The 24,133-nt window shown below is 42.7% G+C and overlaps 1 protein-coding gene across 1 annotated transcript in view; it reads right to left on the bottom strand.

The window, feature by feature from the left end:
* Positions 1-1,231: 1,231 nt before the first annotated feature.
* Positions 1,232-24,133, bottom strand: part of LOC145357458 (stromal cell-derived factor 2-like) — a 23,557-nt gene continuing 655 nt past the window's right edge. The window contains exons 2-3 of the mRNA XM_080210811.1: positions 20,721-20,917; positions 1,232-3,011 (exon numbers count right to left, since the gene is read on the bottom strand). Coding sequence (XP_080066937.1) covers positions 2,721-3,011; positions 20,721-20,917 — 488 coding nt within the window. The 3' untranslated portion in view covers positions 1,232-2,720. The remainder of the gene's footprint in view (positions 3,012-20,720; positions 20,918-24,133) is intronic.

Raw genomic sequence — 24,133 nt, 5'->3', positions numbered from 1 at the left:
GCCATGCTACAGAAATTGCTCAGGCATTCCAAGAGACCCATAAGGGATGAATACAGGTGAGCTTAGCTAGCCAGACTGCCACCAGATTGAAACAATCAGGGACAAACGATTGATAGGACATATTTGTTGCAGGAATGGCAGAAACTGTCAAACTAACTGGTGGGAAATCACAGTTGGTACAGGGATATTACTCCTATGGACAACCATTATGGTCCTTTTACACTATAGGCAACATATAATCACATCATGTCTCAATGGCACCCTGTAAAAAGGAAGGAGTTAGAAGTTGAACTTTACATAACTCCTGACATCTGGATGATGAGCCATCCAAAGGGTTTGGAGAAGTGTTCTCAGCACCATATCGGCCTGTTTAGGTGATTACCTAATGGCCAAAGGGGAGAACCTGAAAAGGGACACTAGCCCCAATAATTTTGTACACTGAAAAGGTTAATGAATTCGGTTTAGCTAAATATCATACAAGCTGTGGACCCTGAGTAAAGACCAGGGACACAAACTGCAAGCAGTTAGTTAAGTCTCAGATGATCTTAAAAACAAAGTGGGATTGCTCTACCATTTGACCTGACAACCAAATGGTGTAAAGATAGAGGAGCAAAACAATATAGTTTGAACATGAGTTTGTTTGTTCATTGAACCTCCCTAGTTTGGGAGATTTCATTAAGCACCCGGGACCTTTGACAGGGAGGATAATTGATATCCACAGGAGACATAACTTATTACATTAATAAATTGTAGCCGGTGGCAAATCAGACCAGATATAGACTAGACTAGCATGTCTGAGCCTTTATACTGATTGGATATTATAATCAAGTAGACGTGCACAGATTACGATTGGTTAGTTGTATTCATACCTTATACATGATGTAAACCCAAGCAATAGTTGTGAATGGATATAGATAATTTATATGAAAATGTACATCTCTAATGCTAATTACTTGTAATTAAATCTGACATCTGTGTGACGCTGTATTCAGGGCTCAGGGCTGTACCACCAGGTGGCATACTGGAACCCTTGCCGCAGCTTGTAATCAAGGCAAATTTTAAACTCTCAAATTCTCCGTCTGATCACCTGAAGGGGACGAAGTCCAAAAGCAGCTGTCCCGCAAAAAAAGGCAATGTCAAAACTCCATGGCAATATCGAAACTCTACACCAACATCAAAGTACTTCATCCTCAACAAAATTTAACAGAACAGTAAAATAATGAAAATTGGATCAATTCATAACACATGGCAATTTATTTTGCAGTAAATATACTGTAACATTTGGACAATCTTTTTATAGTTCAGTGACTAGTACAATTAAAATTCAATGTACATCTGTATCCACATTTTAAATTGATTGTTCTTCTGGATTGGTTGATCATCTTGTAATATCATAAGGATAAGTGAATTATGAATTATTTCATCCATATATCTTCCATCAAAATTCTGCTGCACCATAGTTACAATATTACAGTAATTTCCCGCCTTTTCTGGTCCCAACATATTTCAATATGAATTTATCAATTTTATTAGATCACGCATTAAGAACACGTATGCAGAATAGCAAAGATGCACAGTTGGGTTAAAGAAATTATGGGTTTATTTCTAGACAAATTCCAGGAGTCAAGAGTTCACATCAGAAATTGTTTTCTTTTAAAGAGGATTTTAAAAGTGTCAGGATTGTTGAAGAATGAAACAAAGAATGTTGTAAACAGTTTACTGAATAGTGTGCTTTTCAAGATGCAGGTGGGTTAGGGAAAAGTTGCCAAAGGAAAAATGTCCATTCAGGTGGTTGTCTTTGGTTCCTAGCTTGGCACTCAGAAAAACTATTAAGCTTGGTCTATCAATCACAAAACTAAATGTTTTGTTTTGTTTTAAGACTGCCATTTTCCTTCCCTGGACACAATTTTTCTCCTTTTGCAGGTTAATTGCCATCATACATCTTCCAAGGGAAGCTGAATTTGGTAATTGTCTTAAAAGAAATGACTTTTCATTTAGTGAGGGTTTGGCCCATCAGTTTTCCCATTTCAAATGTGAAATGAAGCACCTTTCCTTTATATCCCACTCTATTTAGGCAAATTGAATTGAAATGTCAGCTAGCCAAGAAAAGCAAATCCATGATCTCCAAGGTATAAAGTTCATTACTAGCCTTTTCTGTTGCCAACTTTTCGTTCAATAAATTCCATACTTCAATTAGTGACTCCACTTGCCTTTTACTGAAGAATCCAAATTTACTTTGTATTAAATCAGGGCTCAAAGTACATGGCAATTCCAATATAATTAATATTAAAAAAAAATTGGTGCTGTTTTTAGTGGTCCAAGTATTACAGCTTATATCATTCTCATGGACTGATTTCTAATTTTGAATGCTTACTTGGGTTATCTGAAAGAAAAATGTTCCAGTCAATGTAATTTAGATTTAATGCATCTCCAATTTTGTTCTTTCATTGGAAGGGCAAATACAGTTCCAATCAACTGAACTATTATAAACTGTGCCTGCACCCACCAGATGTTGGGGAGGAAGGTCTCACACAAAACATCTAGCATTTCTCCACAGAAACATCAAAATTTTTCAAAAACATACCATTCGGTTGCAAGATGTTGCACTTTTATGTCATAATACTGAAAAGGATTTTCCATTGTTAAAAATGGATTGAGATTTTGTTCAGGGTCCAATTGCAAACTAAACCACACAACAGTAGTGACAATTTTTGTTTTGCTTATAGTTCAATATGTGCATCTGCTCCAGCCCTTGACACGTCCATAGGTTTCATGAAGATTCCTTCCATCGCTTTCCAAGAGTTGTACTGGTTTGAATATTGCATGCCATGAACTTCAAGTTGGCCACTTATTGGTCGCCCAAACTGTTCTCCTGTAACAGATAGGAGGACTTCTGTAGCGGTATGTTTGAACTTTACGGGACTTTTTCGTTCCCAGTATGTTCCACCACACACGACAGTCCAATTATCTAGGCTATCTCCTTCTCCATCTTCGCCAAATGCACTCACCTCCTTTTTCAAAGAAAACATGACATTATATTAATAAAACTACCTATAACCAAATATAAACTCAAAATACAAATATAAAAGCTATAATTTACAGTAGTCTGAATAACACCTTCCATTTCTTACATAATCCTTTCTTTTTGTGCTCAAAGCAGATAGGTTAATAAAGATCTGGGGCTGCTAGCATGATTAATTGCAAATAACAAGGTAAAAAGAAATAACACCAGGTTCCATAAGAAAATTAAACCAGTTGGAATAGTCAGTATTAGTGGTGCAAAGTCTTAGATTCAAAACATAATGGGATTGTGTGCGTGGGCAGCAGTGGGAGTTATCAAAAAGGTACATGGCAATATGAACTCTTTTATTCCAACCTAGAGAAATGTGGAAAAAATAAGCATCATCATAATGTTATTGCCAGCGACCGAGCCGATATTTGCAATTTAACAAACCCCAGTATGATATCAAAACCTATCAAGGGATTTTAGACAGGCTCAGATAATAACCAGCTAGCTTAGAAAACTCAAAATTTCCAACTTCTTCAAAACTTCAGTATTTACAGATCTCATAGGATCATAGAATCCTACAGTGCCGAAGGAGACCATTCAGCCCATCAAGTCTGTACTGACCATAATCCCACCCAGACCCTAACCCCCTGCATTTACCGTAACTGTTCCCTTGAAAATTTAGCATGGCCATCTAATCTGCATATCTTTGGACAGTGGGAGGAAACCAGAGAACCCAGAGGAAACCCACAGAGACATGGGGAGAATGTGCAAACTCCACAGTCACCCAAGGTCGGAATTGAACCCGAATCCCTGACGCTGTGAGGCAGCAGTGCCAACCACTATGCCGCCCATGGTGATCAGCCACACAGATCTGCCAGAAAAAGGAGTGAGTAGACTGGAAAATATAAGGCATTATTTCCAAATGCGGAGGACCGAATTAACTAGAATTCATAGATAGAACTGAAATACAGTTTTAGCAATTACTATTAAGGCTTTGAATACTCCCAGTTGGAGAAAGATCATTCCAATACTTCAAAATTCTTCATCACGGCTATAAAACATATTGGAAGCATATCCTGAATTGAGATAGGTGTGACTTAAACCAATTCCTCTGATTCAAAGAAACATTTTAGTATTGGAGCTGAAGAAGCACGATAAGGCTTAATGGGATATCAGGAAAACCGCTGGGAATTTGTGGCCTGCACTGAAGGTTAAATTGATTTCTAACTGGATCCACGATACATTTTTCCTTTAACTTATTTGCAAAAGTGCCTCTGTCTGAGCGTGTAGTATTTCAGTGGGGAGTCCTATTTTAACAAATTGCTCTGAAAATGTCCACAAATTACCTGGTTAGTAGCAATGTATTCCTTGGTCATTACTGTGATATGTCCATCATGTGTTTATTTACCTCTTGACTCCCTAAAGCCTGTCCACAATCCATGAGGCACAAGTCAGGAGTGGAATACTCTCCACTTGCCTGGATGAGTGCAGCTTCAACAACATTCAGGAAGCTCAACACCATTCTGGACAAAGAGGCTCTTTTATGTTGCAGCACATCCTTGAGTGGCACAGAAGAATCCACGTTCGGATGTCCCCTTGATAATTCATGGAATCATAGAATCCCATTCAGCCCATCGAGTCTGCACTGACTCTCTTATTACATTATCCAGACCCTTTTCCCCACTCTATCCCCATAGCCCCACATGCATCTTTGGACTGTGGGAAGAAACCTGAACACCCAGAGGAAACCCATGCAGAATGTGCAAACTCCACACAGACAGTCACCCAAGGTCGGAATCAAACCCGGGTGCTGTGAGGCAGCATTGCTAACCACGAAGGTTATCAATGTCATTGGAGAGCAACAATCTATCTTTTAACATTTCAGGGTAATCCCTGTTTGAGATTGTACAATGATTTATAATTGTGCAGAAAATGGAAAAAATGGCTATTGTTCTGGGAATAATTTATTTGTTACGCTTCTATAGTTTGGCATTATAATGAATTGTTCGCCTAGGCAATTGCCTTGTATTAAAGTTATGATTATCCCGCAGCAAATGTTAGAACTCAATAGTTTTTCCACCTTATTAAATTGGAGTTAGTGTTTGACTTACTCACTGTATAATTTTCTTTGCTATGGGTTAATTTTGCTACAAGCAAAAAGTGTCCTTGTAGTGCTTTGTTTAATCACAATTCATGTGAACTGGACATTTAAATAAAGCATTAAGCTATTAATTCAATTCCACCAATAAAACATTTATAACTTAATAGATGAGTGTAATCAGAACCAACAGCAATCGGTCTGCTCAAAAAAACCAGAGCCATCTTACAGTAACTTCACCAGGATGCCACTGAAGTGTATCATTGCAATTCTTATTTCAGTGCATAGTAAACAAAATTATTAGCAGAGCTAGTGCTGGCCTCAGGAAAGCAGGTCCTGGTTTTATGTTCATGTATAGAATATGGACATCAGTTTAATGGCATTTATACCCAAGTATTTAGTTAGCATTCTAAACTCTAAAGGCTGAGATTAGTTTCGGACACAAAAGGGTCCTAATCAGATGATACAAACAAATTATGTCGTTTACCATACAGCATCTTTGGCCCAAAGCTGAAGATTTACTTCAGTAAATTCATCACCTGGAGATGTTCGCACCCAATTAATCATGCACGCATACAAACAAACTTCAAAAAAGAACCAATAAAGGTCATCAGGCACACCTATACTCAATTTGTTACTGACTATATGCCTGATGTACTACCCTTCCCAGTCACTAATATCAGCAATTCTGAAGGAGATGCCCCCATTCCATAAAAAAAGAAAAATAAGTCACTGTTGCTAAAATGTTTGTAATGTTGATTGAAGGATAAATGGTCAGGACAAAAAGGATAGTTCCCTAGCTTCCCTTTAAAATAGTGCCAGGGATCTTTTAAAGCACCAGAACAGGCAATGACCCGCTTTCATGACTCATTTGAAAGACAGCACCTCTGACAGAGCAATGCTCCCCCAGTACTGCACTGGAGTGTCACATCTTTGGATTTAAAAAAAATCAAACAATCAAAATCTGAAGGAGTGAGGTTCCCCACTTGTAATAGTTAATTTTCAGTACCAATGGGATTGATTGGCAGGCATTAACGTATCACATTGTTAAAAGGATCCTTTGAATAAAATTGAAATACTGAACTTCTGTGGTTAGTTTAGCTTTCTTCAACCACACAAATAGAGCACTCCACTTGTTCCTAATGTTCAATGTGAGTCAATGACGAGTGGCAGACTGCAAAATGCTGCTCTTTCAAAGCTAACAACTGAGTAGCACAACTCAAGACATTAAAACAGACATCTACTTCTTACCTGAATTGCTGTAAGGTTTAATCAATTGTGTACTTTTGATTTATGATCTGTGCTTCTAATTAATTGCATTATATGCTTGAGATAATTGCATTTATTAAACATGTAACTTGCTAAAGGCTGAAAAGAGTTAAGAATTTTGAGCTAGGCTAAGCACTAAGTAAGAAGGCTTGAATTATTTTTGACGTTTCTTGAAATTTTGGAAGACTCCTTTTTGATTTCCAACACCTACTTTTCCATTTCTGGGACTCCTTTTTCATTCTCACTCCTGTCTAGTGTGAGATTGGCACTAAGAAGCATGGAAGGTTAAAAACTAATGGGGCTTTACTATAAAGTATGTTCACTACAGTTGCCCACACTAGTGATCTGTGACATCATTCTGGTGACAACATGCATATATTAATATACAGTGCTTACTGTAACTACTAAGAATCAATGTAAATACATAACATTTCCTCCCCCTTTAAATTGAACATCCCTAATTTCTAACAATGTAACACGAACAAAAATCAAGTAACACTAATCAATATGTTATATGGAGCTCCTGCATGTGATACAAAAATTGTTGTTATTGGGCAATGGTCAGTCAAAAGTGTTTTGAAAAAAAAATTCTTTTGTACAAGAATTAGTGGAATCTCTTTACTGAAAAGATAATCACCAAGGTTTCCATTTCGATTTTGCATAGCTGCTCTCAGCTTTGTTCAATGCTCAAGGTGCAAAAGCAATGGCCTTTCTTCACCTGATGACATGATATGGGATACCACCTTTCCAAAATCATAAGGAGATGCATTGGGAAAGGGTAGGGTTGAAATGCGTAAGGACTTGCACAGATCATGTGTAAGTTGATAAAGAAGGGTAGGATAAACTATGAAGCTGGGCTAGTGTTAAATATAAAAAAGGATAGTAAGAGTTTTTATGAATATATAAAAAGGAAGAGGCTGACTAGGGTGAACGTTGGACCCTTAGAGGATGAGAGGGGGGACTTAGTGGTAGGGGATGGGGAAATGGCTGAGGCCTTGAATAACTTTTTTGTTTCGGTCTTCACGAAGGAGGACGTGAATAGTTTGCCGGGTGTTAGCGATGGAAAGATGGTAGGACTGGAGGGCCTGAATGACATTATTGTTACTAGAGGCAGTGCTCGACAGACTGGAGGGACTGATTGTGGACAAGTCCCCAGGACCAGATGGAATGCACCCAAGGGTTCTAAAAGAAATGGCGGAGGTGATAGTGGATGCCTTGATGATTATTTTCCAAACGTCACTGGATTCCGGGGAAGTGCCGGAAGATTGGAAAACGGCTAATGTTACGCCGTTGTTTAAGAAGGGTGGCAGGCAAAAGGCAGGGAATTATAGGCCGGTTAGTTTAACTTCTGTTGTAGGTAAAATGTTAGAATCCGTGATCAAGGAGAAAATAGCGAGGCATCTTGAGGAGAATTGTTTGATAGAGCAGACGCAGCACGGTTTCGTTAAGGGGAAGTTGTGTCTAACGAATTTATTGGAGTTCTGAGGATGTGTCTAGGGCAGTGGATAGAGGAGAGCTGGTAGATGTGGTGTTTCTTGATTTTCAGAAGGCGTTTGATAAGGTGCCGCACAAGAGGTTATTACAGAAGGTCAGGGGACATGGAGTTGGGAGTAGGGTGTTAGTGTGGATATGGCATTGGCTGTCAAATAGGAGGCAGAGAGTGGGGGTCAATGGGTGCTATTCGGATTGGTGGTTGGTGACTAGTGGAATGCCCCAGGGATCGGTGCTGGGGCCTCAGCTATTCACCATTTATATAGATGATCTGGAGGAGGGAACCGAGTGTATGGTGTCGAAATTTGCTGATGACACCAAGATTGGTGGAACGGCAAATTGTGCGGAGGGTGTGGAAAGTCTGCAGAAGGATCTAGATAGGCTGGGCGAATGGGCCAGGAACTGGCAAATGGAATTTAATGTTAGCAAGTGTGAAGTTGTCCACTTTGGTAGGAATAATGGTAGGAAGGACTATTACTTACATGGCGAAAAATTGCAGCATGCAACGGTGCAGAGGGACCTCGGGGTCCTTGTGCATGAGTCGCAAAAACCCAGCCTGCAGGTGCAGCAGGTGGTCAGGAAGGCAAATGGGATGCTGGCCTTTATAGCGAGGGGGATTGAATATAAAAGTAGGAGGTCTTGCTGCAACTGTACAGGGCACTGGTGAGGCCGCAGCTGGAGTACTGTGCGCTGTTTTGGTCGCCGCACTTACACAAGGATACTTTGGCCTTGGAGGGAGCGCAGAGGAGGTTTACTAGGCTGATACCGGAGTTGAGGGGGTTGAATTATGAGAGGCTGAATAAACTAGGCCTGTACTCGTTAGAGTTTAGAAGAATGAGGGGAGATCTCATTGAGACATATAAGATGATGAATGGGATGGATAGGATAGAGGTGGAGGGGCTCTTCCCGCCCGGAAAGGGCAGTAGGACTAGAGGGCACAGCCTCAAGATAAGGGGGGGAGCAGTTTAGAACGGAGTTGAGGAGGAACTTCTTCACTCAAAGGGTGGTGAATCTCTGGAATTCTCTGCCTGTTGAAGTGGTGGAGGCTGCCTCGCTAAATATATTTAAGACGCGGGTTGATAGGTTTTTGATAGGTAAGGGGATTAAGGGTTATGGGGAGAGGGCGGGAAAGTGGAACTGAGCTACGACAGATCAGCCATGATCTTATTGAATGGCAGGGCAGGCTCGAAGGGCTAGATGGCCTACTCCTGCTCCTATTTATGTTCTTATGACTTCAGATTTGAACAACACTTTTTTGGCTTGCACAGAGCATTATTGCATTGATCCAACTACTTCCACTTTTGGTTTTAATGGTTGTGCAATAGTTTTAAAATGATTGCCAAATTTCAAACAAATCTTCTGTAGCAGAAAGACTCCAGCAGAGATGGTGAGAGATAGCTGAGGGAATTATCTTCAAAAGCAGTGCCACCTAAACAGGATGTTAAAACTGGGGTCTAAAGATCAGGAAGGATCTAAAATGGTAAACCATCCTTCTTGAATTGAGTTTTTACACTTTTGTATGCAAATATTGCTGTAGTTTCATCTTAATTTCACTTGGAATTTTTGAAGAAAATTTGGCCAATAAATCAGCATCCACCAAGGTTTGAAATATCAATGTAATAAGTATCAAGGAACAGTACCTGATCCAGTGTTAACTCGTTCGTACCAAAGATCTCAGGGTTGTGTTGAAGTCACTGAATCTCAGCCAGCAAAACAGTTACAGCTCAAAGTACAACACCACTGGCTTAGAATGAGAAAGGGAAACTGGGGTTTGGGTGCTGACTGACACTCTCGATCACTATTCGAGAACTTCTGGAAAGCATATGCATTTGAAGGCGAAAGCACTATTAAGCTTTACCGTAGGTCTTACCATGATATAATTGCATCGAGACGGTAACTATGTCAGCAAACATGAACATCTACTACTTGATTTGATTCGTTATCACATGTATTACCATAGTGAAAAGTATTGTTTCTTGCGTGCTATACAGACAAAACATACCGTTCATAGGGAAGGAAAGAGTGTACAATGTAGTGTTACAGTCATAGCTAGGGTCCAGAGAAAGATCAACATAATGCAAGGTAAGTCCATTCAAAGGTCTGGCAGCAGCAGGGAAGAAGCTGTTCTTCAGTCAGTTGGTACATGACACCTCAGACTTTTGTTTTTTTTCCCAAAGGAAGAAGGTGGAAGAGAGAATGTCTAGGATGCATGGGGTCCTTAATTATATTGGCTGCTTTGCTGATGCAGCGGGAAGTGTAGACAGAGTCAATGGACGGGAGGCTGGTTTGTATGATAGATTGGGCTACATTCATGACTGTTTGTAGATCCTTGCAGTCGTGGGCAGAGCAGGAGCCATACCAAGCTATGATACAACCAGAAAGAATGCTTTCTATGGTGCATCTGTAAAAGTTGGTGAGAGTCATAGCTGATCTGCCAAATTTCCTCAGTCTTCTTAGAAAGTAGAGGCATTAGTGAGCTTTCTTAACTATAGAGTTGGCATAGGAGGACCAGGACAGGTTGTTGGTGATCTGGACACCTAAACCCTTGAAGCTCTCGACCTTTCTACTTTGTCTCCATTGATATAGACAGGGGCATGCTCTTCTTTACACTTTCTGAAGTCGATGACAATCTCCTTCGTTTTGCTGACATTGAGGGAGATTATTGTTGCTGTACCAGTTCACCAGATTCTCTATCTCTTTCCTGTACTCTGTCTCATCATTGTTTGAGATCCGATCCACTATGGTGATGTCATCAGCAAACCTGAAAATCGAATTGGAGGGGAATTTGGCCGAGCAATCATAGATACTTAAGGAGTATTGTAGGGGGCTGAAAACACAGCTTTGTGGGGCATCGGTGTTGAGGATGTTCGTGGAGGTGGTGTTGTTGCCTATTCTTACTCATCGTGGTCTGTGAATTAAGAAGTTCAGGATCCAGCTGCAGAAGGAGGTGCCGAGGCCCAGGCCATGGAATTTGGACATGAGTTTTGTGAGAATAATAGTGTCTTAGACAAAGTATCAAAGTTCTGTCAGGACCTAAAGGTAATAAACTTAGATCTGTTCTGTCTCTGGAGGCTTACTTTTCTTTGGAGCTGAATTTGATTTTCTGGAGCTGCTGTTATAATTACAAGTACCAGGCAAGGAAATCTTGACCTGATGCATTGAAAAATTGTGAGCACATACCTGAACCCCAGATATGCATAGCCAGTGGACAAGCTCCCTGATAGTTACAGACTTGTGAAATGAGCCATATATTTTTTAATTAAGATTTATGTTAGTAACAGAGGCATTTTATGTTTAAATGAGTAGAACTGGAAAATTATAAATGGAAATAGATTCAAATTGCTTTTTACTTGCCTTTTAGGTATTTAAATAACTTCGAGAATTTGACTTTGCTAAAATCAAACTCAACTCTAAAGAAGAGTAAAGCTGATCAAAATTGAAACTGGATTTCATTTCTATTTCCATCTGAGATCAAATTCTCCATTAAATAGATAGAAGATTGTTGTAACCCCACATTCAGAGAGAGAGAGAGAGCAGAAAATTTTACAAGGGTCAGCATATTTTTCCAGCTGAGATCAGTAAATTACAAGAGAATGCAATCAAAATTTTGAAGCTGTAAACAGGAACTGCCATCAACTTATTTTCTTCTGTGCTTTAGAAACTGTTACATTAGTTGGCCCATGGATTTTTTTGAGATCATTGTTCTGACAACAGAAATAGCTACAGGCTTGCAATAGACTTGCTTATCGTCAATCAGTACACAGAGACAATCACGTGAACGTTTCACAAATTATTGTTGTGCTTTGATAAACTGACAAATTTCAACCCTACTCAAAAAGCCTTGTGCTGATCAATTCTATGTGATCAATAAGATTCAATATGTGCACGATTAGAAGATGAAAATGTTTGTACCTCATAGAATGATGCATTTCTTTTTAGCATCTACGAAAGTTCAGATCAGCTGCAGACCCAGATATCCTCTAGGCATGGGATCTTCACAATTTAGAGCTTTGGGAGCTGATTACGACAAGTGTGAAACCTCACCAGTGAGGATTGGGGCTAAACTAATCCAAAAATAATTAAGTTCATGTTAATGTAAATTCAAGGTAATTCATCACTGCTTCCAAAGCATTAGATGAAATCTTTCCTCAAGGGTTCTGTAGAAATGTTTTAAAATGTTAAGCAAAATGAAGGTAAAAAAGCTTAGCACCGCAAAGCTTACATCATTTTAATGAATCCTTCAAGGTCAAGATACTGGTTTGGAGTAAAAATACATTAAATGCTTTGTTCGTTAATGATGCTTATGTTGCTAAACATTTCCAGATTGAATTCAATCTCTGTGTTCTCAGTTTAGAACTAGAAAATAGTTTAAAGAAATTAAGTCGAAATATTTAATTAAACAGCGCTTCGCTATTTGCCTCAATTGTGGAACAAAGCAAAGGAAAGGAAAATTGACTTTATATAGAGCATTTTGGTTCTCCAGGCATGTTAAGATGTTTTGCAGTCAATGAATTACTTTTGAAATGGAACTGCTGTCTTATAGAAAATGTGACAGCCAATTCATGTACAGTTCAGTCCTATATCAATACTGAAATTTATATCCAAAAATCTATCTTGGTGATGTTGATCGAGGGGTGAATGTTGGCCAGGGCACGAGGAGAACTCCCTAATCTTCTTCAAAATGTTTAGCATTTTATCTGAATGACAAAGCCATAGCACTCCCTCTTTCAGTATCACATTGAAGTGTCAGTCTGCAATGTGTTTAGGCCTTGACGTGGAGTTTATGCCCACAAGCCTTCGAAACAGAAACAAGAACTTTACAAATGAATAAGATGTCATTTAGTTCAGCATAGATTGTTTAGCAACAGATAACAGACTGATATAATTTAACCCAAGAGTTTTCCAAAAATAAGTGAAACTTTAAAACAACTTTCTAATCAGCGTAAAAATGTAGCAAGAAACCCTTTTAATAAATAAAGTACCACAAAGAACTAACCAGACATTCAGTTCACAATCTAATTTGGGTTATGAACATGTTTAGTGAAGTAATAATCAAACCCATGTCCAGCATGTCATGTCACAGTTCTCAGCTGGGATGAAAAAAATGTTAGGGTACCTTAGAATTAAATAAAAGACATCTCGTCCCACAGAACTCTGGCCAGGATTTTGCAGGAACAATAATGGCAAAGCTGTCAGTATTCCCCATCATTACTCCCCTGAGAACTGACAGCAACTTCTGGAATCCACATGTGGGTAGTTACGTGCGAATGTGAGAAAGCAGATATTGCTGTTCACCATTCTGTTTCCCCCAGGGGTGTGTTGCTGATGGCCCACCAGTCTACAATCAATGACGAGATTTCACCCTTTTACACTATATAATCTTGCTGTAAAAACCTTTGAAAAAGCTCAACTTTGTGAAATGATTTGCAACTGGATTTTTTTGAAGAGTACTAAGTTCATAATTACCGTTTAATAGCCCCACTGGTACTAAATTACTAATTTTAATATTTGTGCAATTCTCAATTATAATAAAAATTCCATCTGTTTTTATTATATTTAAAATGTTGCTCCTGATATTTTAACAATCATGCACTTCAATCTCTAAAGTGTAATTAAATTAAGAGGCCAAATCTGTAGGTAAACAATAAGGGATTGACTTATATGCACACAATCTTTTTGTGAGGATTGAATTCATTGGCAGTCAGAGCTTGATCGGCGCCATTTTTGAGCGGCCTCTCCCACGCTTTAAGAGGCCTTCCTATTCCCACCTGACTCTCCAACTCACCACCCCTCTCTTGAGCTGTGGGAGGGGCCACGAGCAGGCGGTTAGTAGAGTTAGGATTTTTTGGTCAAAGGTCAGGGGTCAATTTTTACACGCAATCGGCTATTACTCAAGAATATATGACAATCAGTGCTTTTGTTCTTCTTGGTTTAAGAAAATACAATGGTCACCACCTTTTTGATTACATTGTTGTTTCTGGACGTGTTGCTAGATTCAAGCTAACATCATAATATTATAGGTATCACTAGACCTTATGAGCTGTTCAAGTTCAGCAGCATGCACCATTGCTTCACTGCTGATTGCAAAATCTATGCCCACATATTTTGCCAAATGCAAAGTTCACTACAAATTAAAAATCAGCCTGACTCTGATGACCAAACTTTTTATGTTGTGACAATATAAGGGCTAACACAATGTAGACTTATTGTATCTTGTGGGAGAGGTCAAGAGTGCTTAACTCACAGGAGAAGTACTCATCTCCCAGCCTGGCAAACACACGGATATAGCTCAGAAAAGATTACATCAAGATAAAATGAATTTAAGATGAACCAGATAACTATGTCATGGATTGCACTGTGAATAAACCTGTGAAGCTTGTAAATGATATCAAGGTTGAAGATTTTTAGCAGGGGGGTGCTGCTTCAACTTTATGAAATAAAACAGAATGGTGGAAAATTCACAGGCCTTATTGACAAATTCCAAGATATCTTGTGTTTCAAAATTGGCCCTGAACATGAGAACATGAGAACATTTACTTTTTAAAAAGTGAAATTTTATTTTCAGTACACACTATTAAAAAAGTGGTAAAAGGTCGGAAGCATTCTATGCTCTTCCCATTCATTCAAGATTATCAGTTCAAGTCCAATCATAATCTAAGATATTTAAGACAGTGTGGGAGTCGGTAGACGGGTAATCTATTGCCTGCAGTGTTTAATTCTGGCACAACACCACTTGGAGGCAGGAATCAAACATTCGGAAAATAAGCCAAGGCCAGTTGCAAATCAGAAGCTCCAAAATGAGAAAGAGAGTGAGTGTGTGTGTGTGGAAAAGAAAGCTGAGTCAGGAATTATAATTAATCTCATTCGTCTAGACATTCATCAAGTCACACTGGACCTCAAGATTTCCGATTAATAACCATGTAACTAAAATGTGATTTAAATTATACTACTGTAACATCTGTCTTATGCAGAACAACAAGAGATCAGATGTCACAGTCACACTTCCTGCTCACCAGGAACAAAAAAAATACTCCTTTTTGAGAGGATTGGAATTCTGACCCCACAAAGAATCAAAACCAAACCAAAATCCTGAGATTCTCTTCCTTTTTTTCAATACAGAGAGGGGAAAATACACTCAAATCAATGCACATTCTCCCAAATGTGACAAAGTTTTACACTATGGAAAAGCAAATCCCTTATCTTTTTAACAAGAGCATAGTAAATACCATTAGTTAAGAACGCCCTGGGTACAGCGCCAGGAACGTCAGTTGCAACATTTAACTTTCTTCAGTCAAATGTCACATGCAACATCCTCAGTTATCTGGAGTTTGACAAACTGTGCGCTTAAAATATTAAGATACTGTAATATAGCAATAGCACTAAGGCAAAAATAACCAGATACACTATCAATGCAAGTTACAAACACAAAGTAGGTAGGCTGTTTACTTCCTCAAGCCTATTCCATCAATCAGCAAGATCATGCCTGCCCCTACATACTGACTTTTGCCCCATATCCCGTCATACGTTCAGTTAAAAAGAATCCATCTCAAGTTTAAAAATGATCATTTTTCTAGCAATTAAGTTTATTTCTTAGCATCACAAGTAGGCTTCTGTTAGCGCTGCAATTAAGTTACTGTGAAAATCCCCTAGTCACCACATTCCGACACCTGTTCAGGTACGCCGAGGGAGAATTTAACATAGCCAATGCACCTGACCAGCAAGCCTTTTGGACTGTGGGAGGAACCAAAGCACCTGGAGGAAACTCACACAGACACAGGGAAAACATGCAGACTCCGCACAGACAATGACTCAAGCTGGGAAGTGAACCCAGGTCCCCGGCGCTGTGAGGCAGCAGTGCTAACCGCTATGTCTAACTGCCCTTTGTGGTAGAGTTCCAACTTTTTACTACTTTGTGCATGTAGGAAGGTTTCCTAAGTTCACTATACTATCTCTAATTTAGACTATGCCCCCTAGTCCTAGACTGTTCAACCAAAAGAACAATTTCTCACTCTTTACCCAGTTTCCCTTCATACCTTGAAAATTTTGATCAAGTCACCTGTCAACCAGTTTTTAGTATTTAATGAATTGGACATTAAATTAAACAATAGTCAAGGTCAACATTGAGACATGCTAAATATCAATTTATAACAAGAATCCACTGCCCTCAAAACAAAAGCACTTTCATCATCTCAATTTATAAAACTTCAAAATGTGAATCAACCAAGTGAAAAACGTGATTTACAGCTCAAGGCTGCCCCCTCTTGAAAGTCTCAAATTTGTTCAGACAAATATTGTCGAGAAGAGAATCAAATTAGTTCCAACTTTAACTGTAAATAAATTTTAAGTAAGTAGCTGTGACCCATCAAAAGCAGTATTAGAAGAATAAAAGTCAGGCCTGCACTGACTCCATTCCGCGGTGCTTCAGATACGACGCATCAGCAGTGTCTTTAGAATAGCTTCACTCAGTCTCAATGTTCTCAATAAGCAACCAGACTACAGTATTGTGAATATAAATGCCAATCTATTTACACATGCACATTTTTATGATCATGCAATGTTATGAAATACTGCACTGATACCCACAGAAAGCAGACATATTCACCTTACGCAGAACAAATCTGTGGAAGCCAAAATATACACTGGTGTCAGGTGATGGTGACCATGAAACTATTGATTGTTGTAAAAACCCATCTAGTTCACTAATGTTTTTTAGGGAAGAAAATCTGCTATCCATACTTGGTCTGGCCTACATGTGACTCCAGACCCACAGCAATGTGACTGACTCTTAACTTCGCTCTAAAATAGCCTAGCAAACCATTCAGTTCAAGAACAATTAGGGATGGACTACATATGCTGGGCTTGCCAGATATGCCCACGTCTGATCAAAGAACTTTTTTACATCAGGAAAGTAATTTAAGGAGCCTCCTGATACTCAGTTGTTGCCCTCAAACTCAAGTCAACTGTCACAATGGACAAAGACAGTCGAACTCTGAATTATTGTAGAACAAATATCCTTTATTGTACTGTACCAAATTACCTCAAAATTACACCAGGCATCAAACATCTTTATACACAAAGTAACTGACCTCTGACTTACTTTGTTACACACAAAAATAACTAACCTCAATATCCAAACTCACAACTCTGTCTTAGAGATACTACCTAATGTGGGGCAAACTCATCAGATACCCTGGATGATGGGTTTTGTTCCAATCAGAGTCAGGATCATGCTGCTTTTTCTGTAGTAGTTAATCCGGGTTACTGCTGCCGATGTCTCTTTGTTTCTTCTCCTTATAGATATCCTGCTGGTACTAATCATGCTTCCAGTCAAGTACTCACAGGACAGGCACTAAACAATCACCATCTTTTTGGTTATGAACAGGGAGAGTCATGCTTCTTGTCACAGGGTCATAATCTGACAGGGTTCAGTCACTCAAGGCATAGCAACAGCCACTGTCCAAGCAATTCCTGCGTTTATTCCATAGCTACACCTCCTGTTCTGTGCTGCTCTCAACAGTCCTTAACCTGATACAGAGTCAGCCCCTTTAACCATCAGACTTGGCTGGTGTCTTTATGAATACCCATTAGGTTGCACAGTTGAGACTCTGCTGGAATCATTTGGTTCCAAGTTTGATATAAACGTGAACACAGAACTGAGTGCCAAGGTTAAGGTTTTCTTCTCTCAACATCACGGCACTAACATGACACTAAAAAGCCATAGAAAATCAAAGTCAATTCGGCGTGGGGGGCAGTGCTTGATCGACGTTGAAAGGAAAAAGCCTCCAGTAGCTACATTCATAGCAGACATAAAACTGTATTATGTTTATTGGGGCCACATCACCACAATCTTGGTCATCACTGCTACAGGCCCTCAGAAAAGCTTCCTCAGTGTTACCATCTTAAACTTCTTGAATTACCATCCCTGTCAGAAAGCCAAGAGTGGGGTAGCTTACTGTATTTCAGTGTTCAGTTTCATTCATAACTTCTCCAAAAACAAAGCAGCTTCATCCAGCCTGCTGCAGAGCCTGGAACAATCCAGGTTTACACTTGTAATATTCATGTTACATAAATACATCAAAACAGAGAAAGCCAACAAATCTCTCCATCAACATTACCAGCACCGCCATCGCTAAATCTCTCTTTCATCAACATCTTGGGGTCAACCACGTCAATACCATGATTATAGGAACAGGACAAGGACCAGGTAGTCAGTAATGAATGGCTCATTATCCGACACCACGCCCGCTCCTCCCGCACCATTTGTAAGGTTTAAGTCAGGAGAATGATACATATTGAGCACTTGCCCAGATTGGTACAGCCATGACACTATTCAAAAAGCTTGACCCCATCCTGGACAAAGCAGTCTGTCTGGCAAACTGTCAGTGCCATATACAAAATATAAAGGATGTACAGCACCAACTCACACCTCCATGCTCCCTGTGACCTTCACCACTGAAAAAGACAACATGGGAATATGATCAACTCCAAGTCACACACCATCCTAACTTGGATATTTATGACCACCTTTTCATCTCTGTTCAGCCAATATCCTGGAATTCCTGAAACACTTACGGGAGCAATGGTGACAGTGATCAGGAAAAAGATCCACCATCTTCTATTATTATGATTGGGCAATAAATGATCACCTTGCTATGGTCACCCACATTTCAAAGCAAAGTTTTAAAGAATGTTTATCTTTCAGAAAGCAACAGTAACAAAACAATGAATGTTAGGATATTCAGATTCATACATAGATTAATAATTCCCTCATCCGAACTGCTCTTTACATATTTTTTAAAACTTTCCACTACTTGACAGTAAGTCAGAGATGGTAGTTGAGATAGCATCTAAACAAGGAGGGAAAAGAGAAAACAGAGGTGAGGAAATCAGGAAGGAGATAGAGAAAGCAGAAGTGTCACACACAGATGGGAAGGTGGGCTGCAGACGTGCCTTCAACAGGATCTAATTTATTGCTCAGATACTGTTGGCCATCAGCAGTCAAACTGTATTCCATACAAACATATATATAACATACAAATTAAGTGCAGGAGTAGGCCATTCAGCCCCTTGAGCCCGTTCCACCATTTGGCAGATCTGATTATGGCCTCAACTCCACCTTCCTGTTCATCTCCATATCCTTATTATTCCCTTCCAAATAAGAATCTATCTTTTCAGCAACCCTGCCTCTACAACTCTCTGGCTAAGAGAATTTCACACGTTAATGACTCAGAAAATATCTCTCCTCCTTTCCACCTTAAATGGGAGCCACCTTACTTTTAAACTGTGCCTTTAATTCTTGACTCCCCCAAGAGGAAACATCTTCTCAGCCTCCACTGTGTCAAGTCTGCTCAGCTCTTCCACAAGATCATCTCTCATGTTCTTAACTCCAATGGATACAGGTGCAACCTGCCCAACCTTCCTTCATAAGATAACCACTTCATCTCAGGAATCAGTTGCATTAAACTTCTTTGTACTAGGGGACCGTCCCTGGTTCAATAAGGATAGCAGAAGGACATGTGAGGAGCAACACAGACACACCTGAAAATTGGGTGACAACATGTTGAAGCCACAACAAACAGAACAAAAAATTCTGCAGTCCAGCCACATCCAATTGTAACTTACGGAGAACAGTTAAATAACCGGAGGAAGATCCAGGAACAGCCTCACTCTCAATGATGGGGCAACCCAATACATCAGTGCAAAAGACAAGGCTGAAGTGTCTGAAACCACTTTTAGCCAGAAGTACTAAATTGTTGTTCCATTTTTGCATGTTCCTAAGGTTCCTACCGCAAATGTAGCAAGAACTGGACAATATCTAGTTTTGAGCTGACATGTGGCAAGTAACATTCACACCACACAAACACCGGTCAATAACCTCCCCAATGAGAAAATTCAATCATCATCCCTTGACATTAAATGGCACTGCCATTGCTGAATCCATCGCTATCAACATCCCGGGAGTTACCACTGGCCAGAAATTTAATTGGACAAGCCAATTAAATATTGTGGCTGATAGCATACGTCAGGAGCTGGGAATCCTGCGGTAAGTAACTCACCTCCTGACACTCCAAAGCCAGTCCACAATTTACAAGGCACAAGTCAGGAGTGTGATGGCGTACTCTGACTGGAGAAGCGTAGCTCCGATAACACTCGGAAATACCAACCAGGACAAAGCAGCCCGTTGATTAACACTCCATCCACATTCCCTCCCACTACCACTGACACATTGTAGCAGCGGTCTGCACCATCAACAAGATGCACTGAAGGAACTCACCATCCTTAGGTAGCACCTTTGAAACCCACAACCACTGTCATCTAGAAGGACAAAGACAGCAGATATATAGCAGCATCATGTTTCCCCTCCAAGTTACTCACCATCCTGACTTGAAAATATATTGCCATTCCTTCACTGTTGCTGGGTCAAAATCCTGGAACTCCTCCCTAACAGCACTGTGGGTATACTCATACAGTAAGAAGTCTCACAACACCAGATTACACAACTCCACATCAGGTGTACTCATGCCACAGGGACTGTGGCGTTTAAAATGGTAGCTCACCACCACCTTCTCAAGGGCAATTCAAGATGGGCAACAAATGCTGACCTGGCCACTGACCCCCACATCCCGTCAATGAATAAAAAGGTTTTCAGCCAATCTGGATAAAAATAAACAGCCTGACAGAGGTAGACTACGGAGCAATGGATAGTGTTGTTACTACCAAAGCTAATTTTGTTTCTAGTTGAAAATTTCAGCAAAGTGCTTATTAATTTAGGATGACTTGTAATTTTTAAAAGCTCACACAGAGGATGCAGGTGCTGAAGAGATGTCTTCATTACCAATGCAGACAACTCACCTGGTTTCCTGATAACGGTGATGTAAAGTGATGACTGTGTAAATTACGACCTGTATTGACATGGGTCAATCGAATAGTCTCACCACATTTTACTGGATTTCCACGTTGGCACACAATATCACTTTTTCCACGTATCCGCCAGTAACTATTGCTGTCATCTGCTTCAGTCACTCCAGTCACAGACTGCTGACCACTTCCTAGAACAGAATGCCAATGAATGAATTAGTTTATAATGTGCTCTGGGGATGCGGGGGGGGAGGGGGTTGACCTTGAAGACAGAAATAACATTTTAAATCTACAGTCAAAATGAGCAAAAAGAGTATCACACAAACGTACCAATTGAAGAATTCTTGAAGGCATTAGAAATACTAAAATGTCCAAAATGCACATTGCCCAAAATACATTGCACCGTTGAGAACAAAAGGTGCGATAACTTGACAAGCGGCATAAAATTAGATACCTAGAAAACCAAATAGGTTTTATGGGAATAGGGGCTGGGTGGGATTGTGATCAGTACCAACTTGATGGGCCAAATAGCCTCCTTTCGCACTGCAGGGATTCTACGAAGCAGTTGAGCCAAGTTGGGTTCCCAGCTTTTGTGCTGACCATTTATTTAGAAGCTGACGCATGCTCTGTTGTGCTTGGCTTCCTCCTGTGGCCCAGTGGTATAGTTCACTGAACTAGTAAGCCACAAACCTAGAGGAATGCTCAGGTATCCCAGGTTCGAATCTCAGTCAATCTTCAATAGGTACTGAGTACAGACTGCAAGGTCAGAATTCATACTGATTGTTTTAAGCAACAGTGTTTTGGGCTTCTGTGAGCATATTATACTTAGAATAACAGCTTTTTTTAAAATCACACCTGCTATGAATTTTTTCACGAGCTTTAGAACCTTCTTATAGATTTTAGCTTCAGTTGCAGTAGTTACCAATTTATAATGTATCTGTTTTCTTGCACTTTTAATGTATTCAAGGGATCAGGAGCATTAACTCTGACACAGCTAATCAGTTGCCAAATTTGTAAGCAGTGCATGAGTGATACTGTAAGAACTAATATTTCCTCCAGCACATTTCTGGAGCTAGTGACCTTCACAGCCCTGGGCAACTCACCCATTTCCCACACAACCCAGCCCCATTTGAAGGGGTGGGGTTGTTAGTGGTGAGGGGAGGAGGAGAGAACGGGACATCACCTATTCGCTCCCTCTCTCCCCACTCCAACTAGACCCGCTGGGCACCGCAGGAGCTGAGGTGCGTTATAGACCCTGACAATCACATTTTGATTTGATGTGTCTTAAGTTTTCTCTGTACTTTTTGTTTTTGTTCGGGCTGTTCCCCTTCCACTTTGTCCTAATGTAATTTGAGTTTGTTTACAACTTCCCTCCCCTCTGTCCTGCCCCTCACATTCTCCTCTGTCCCCAATTGTCCACACTCCCCCTTGGCCCTATCTTTTTCCTCTCCTTGCCCCCTCCCCTCTGCCCCACTCCCCCCACCCCACTCTCGTAACCACCCTCCCCTCTGCCCCACTCCCCCCACCCCACTCTCGTAACCACCCTCCCCTCTGCCCCACTCCCCCACCGCCCCGCTGCCCCCCCCCACCCCCCCCCCACCCCTCCTCCCCCCTCCCTCCTCCCCACTCCCCCCCCACCCCCCCCACCCCCCTCCCCCCCCACCCCCCCTCCTCCCCCCCCCCACCTCCCTCCTCCCCCCCACCCCCCTCCTCCCCACCACCTCCCTCCCCCCCCCACCCCCCTCCTCCCCCCCCACCTCCCTCCTCCCCCTCCTCCCCGCCACCTCCCTCCTCCCCTCCTCCCCTGCCACCTCCCTCCTCCCCTCCCCACCCCCCTCCTCCCCTCCCTACCCCCCTCCTCCCCTCCCTACCCCCCTCCTCCCCTCCCCCCCCTCCTCCCTCCTCCCTACCCCCTCCCCCCTCCTCCCCCCTCCCTACTCCCTCCTCCCTACCCCCTCCCCCCTCCCTACCCCCCCCTCCTCCCCTCCCTACCCCCTCCTCCCCTCCCTCCTCCCTACCTCCTCCCTACCCCCTCCCCCCTCCCTACCCCCCCCTCCCTACCCCCCCCTCCTCCCCTCCCTACCCCCTCCTCCCCTCCGTACCCCCCTCCTCATCCCCCTCCTCCCCTCCCTACCCCCCTCCTCATCCCCCTCCTCCCCTCCCTACCCCCCTCCTCCCCTCCCTACCCCCCTCCTCATCCCCCTCCTCCTCCCCTCCCTACCCCCCTCCTCATCCCCCTCCTCCCCTCCCTACCCCCCTCCTCCCCTCCCTACCCCCCTCCTCCCCTCCCTACCCCCCTCCTCCCCTCCCTACCCCCCTCCTCCCCTCCCTACCCCCTCCTCATCCCCCTCCTCCCCTCCCTACCCCCTCCTCCCCTCCCTACCCCCTCCTCATCCCCCTCCTCCCCTCCCTACCCCCTCCTCATCCCCCTCCTCCCCTCCCTACCCCCTCCTCCCCTCCCTACCCCCTCCTCATCCCCCTCCTCCCCTCCCTACCCCCCTCCTCATCCCCCTCCTCCCCTCCCTACCCCCTCCTCATCCCCCTCCCCCCTCCCTACCCCCTCCTCATCCCCCTCCCCCCCTCCCTACCCCCTCCTCATCCCCCTCCCCCCCTCCCTACCCCCTCCTCATCCCCCTCCCCCCCTCCCTACCCCCTCCTCATCCCCCTCCCCCCCCTCCCTACCCCCTCCTCATCCCCCTCCCCCCCTCCCTACCCCCTCCTCATCCCCCTCCCCCCTCCCTACCCCCTCCTCATCCCCCTCCCCCCCTCCCTACCCCCTCCTCATCCCCCTCCCTACCCCCTCCTCATCCCCCTCCCCCCTCCCTACCCCCTCCTCATCCCCCTCCCTACCCCCTCCTCATCCCCCTCCCCCCTCCCTACCCCCTCCTCATCCCCCTCCCTACCCCCTCCTCATCCCCCTCCCCCCTCCCTACCCCCTCCTCATCCCCCTCCCTACCCCCTCCTCATCCCCCTCCCCCCTCCCTACCCCCTCCTCCCCTCCCTACCCCCTCCTCCCCTCCCCCTCCTCACTCCCCTCCCTACCCCCTCCTCACTCCCCTCCCTACCCCCTCCTCACTCCCCTCCCTACCCCTTCCTCACTCCCCTCCCTACCCCTTCCTCACTCCCCTCCCTACCCCCTCCTCACTCCCCTCCCTACCCCCTCCTCACTCCCCTCCCTACCCCCTCCTCACTCCCCTCCCTACCCCCTCCTCACTCCCCTCCCTACCCCCTCCTCACTCCCCTCCCTACCCCCTCCTCACTCCCCTCCCTACCCCCTCCTCACTCCCCTCCCTACCCCCTCCTCACTCCCCTCCCTACCCCCTCCTCACTCCCCTCCTTACCCCCTCCTCACTCCCCTCCTTACCCCCCTCTCCTCCCCTCCCTACCCCCCTCTCCTCCCCTCCCCT

The sequence above is a fragment of the Carcharhinus amblyrhynchos genome, chromosome 23 (assembly GCF_965287045.1).
Source record: "Carcharhinus amblyrhynchos chromosome 23, sCarAmb.v2.hapA, whole genome shotgun sequence".
Lineage (NCBI taxonomy): Eukaryota > Metazoa > Chordata > Chondrichthyes > Carcharhiniformes > Carcharhinidae > Carcharhinus > Carcharhinus amblyrhynchos.
The sequence above is the reverse complement of the archived record's forward strand: the minus strand, read 5'-3'. Positions and strand labels throughout refer to the sequence as shown.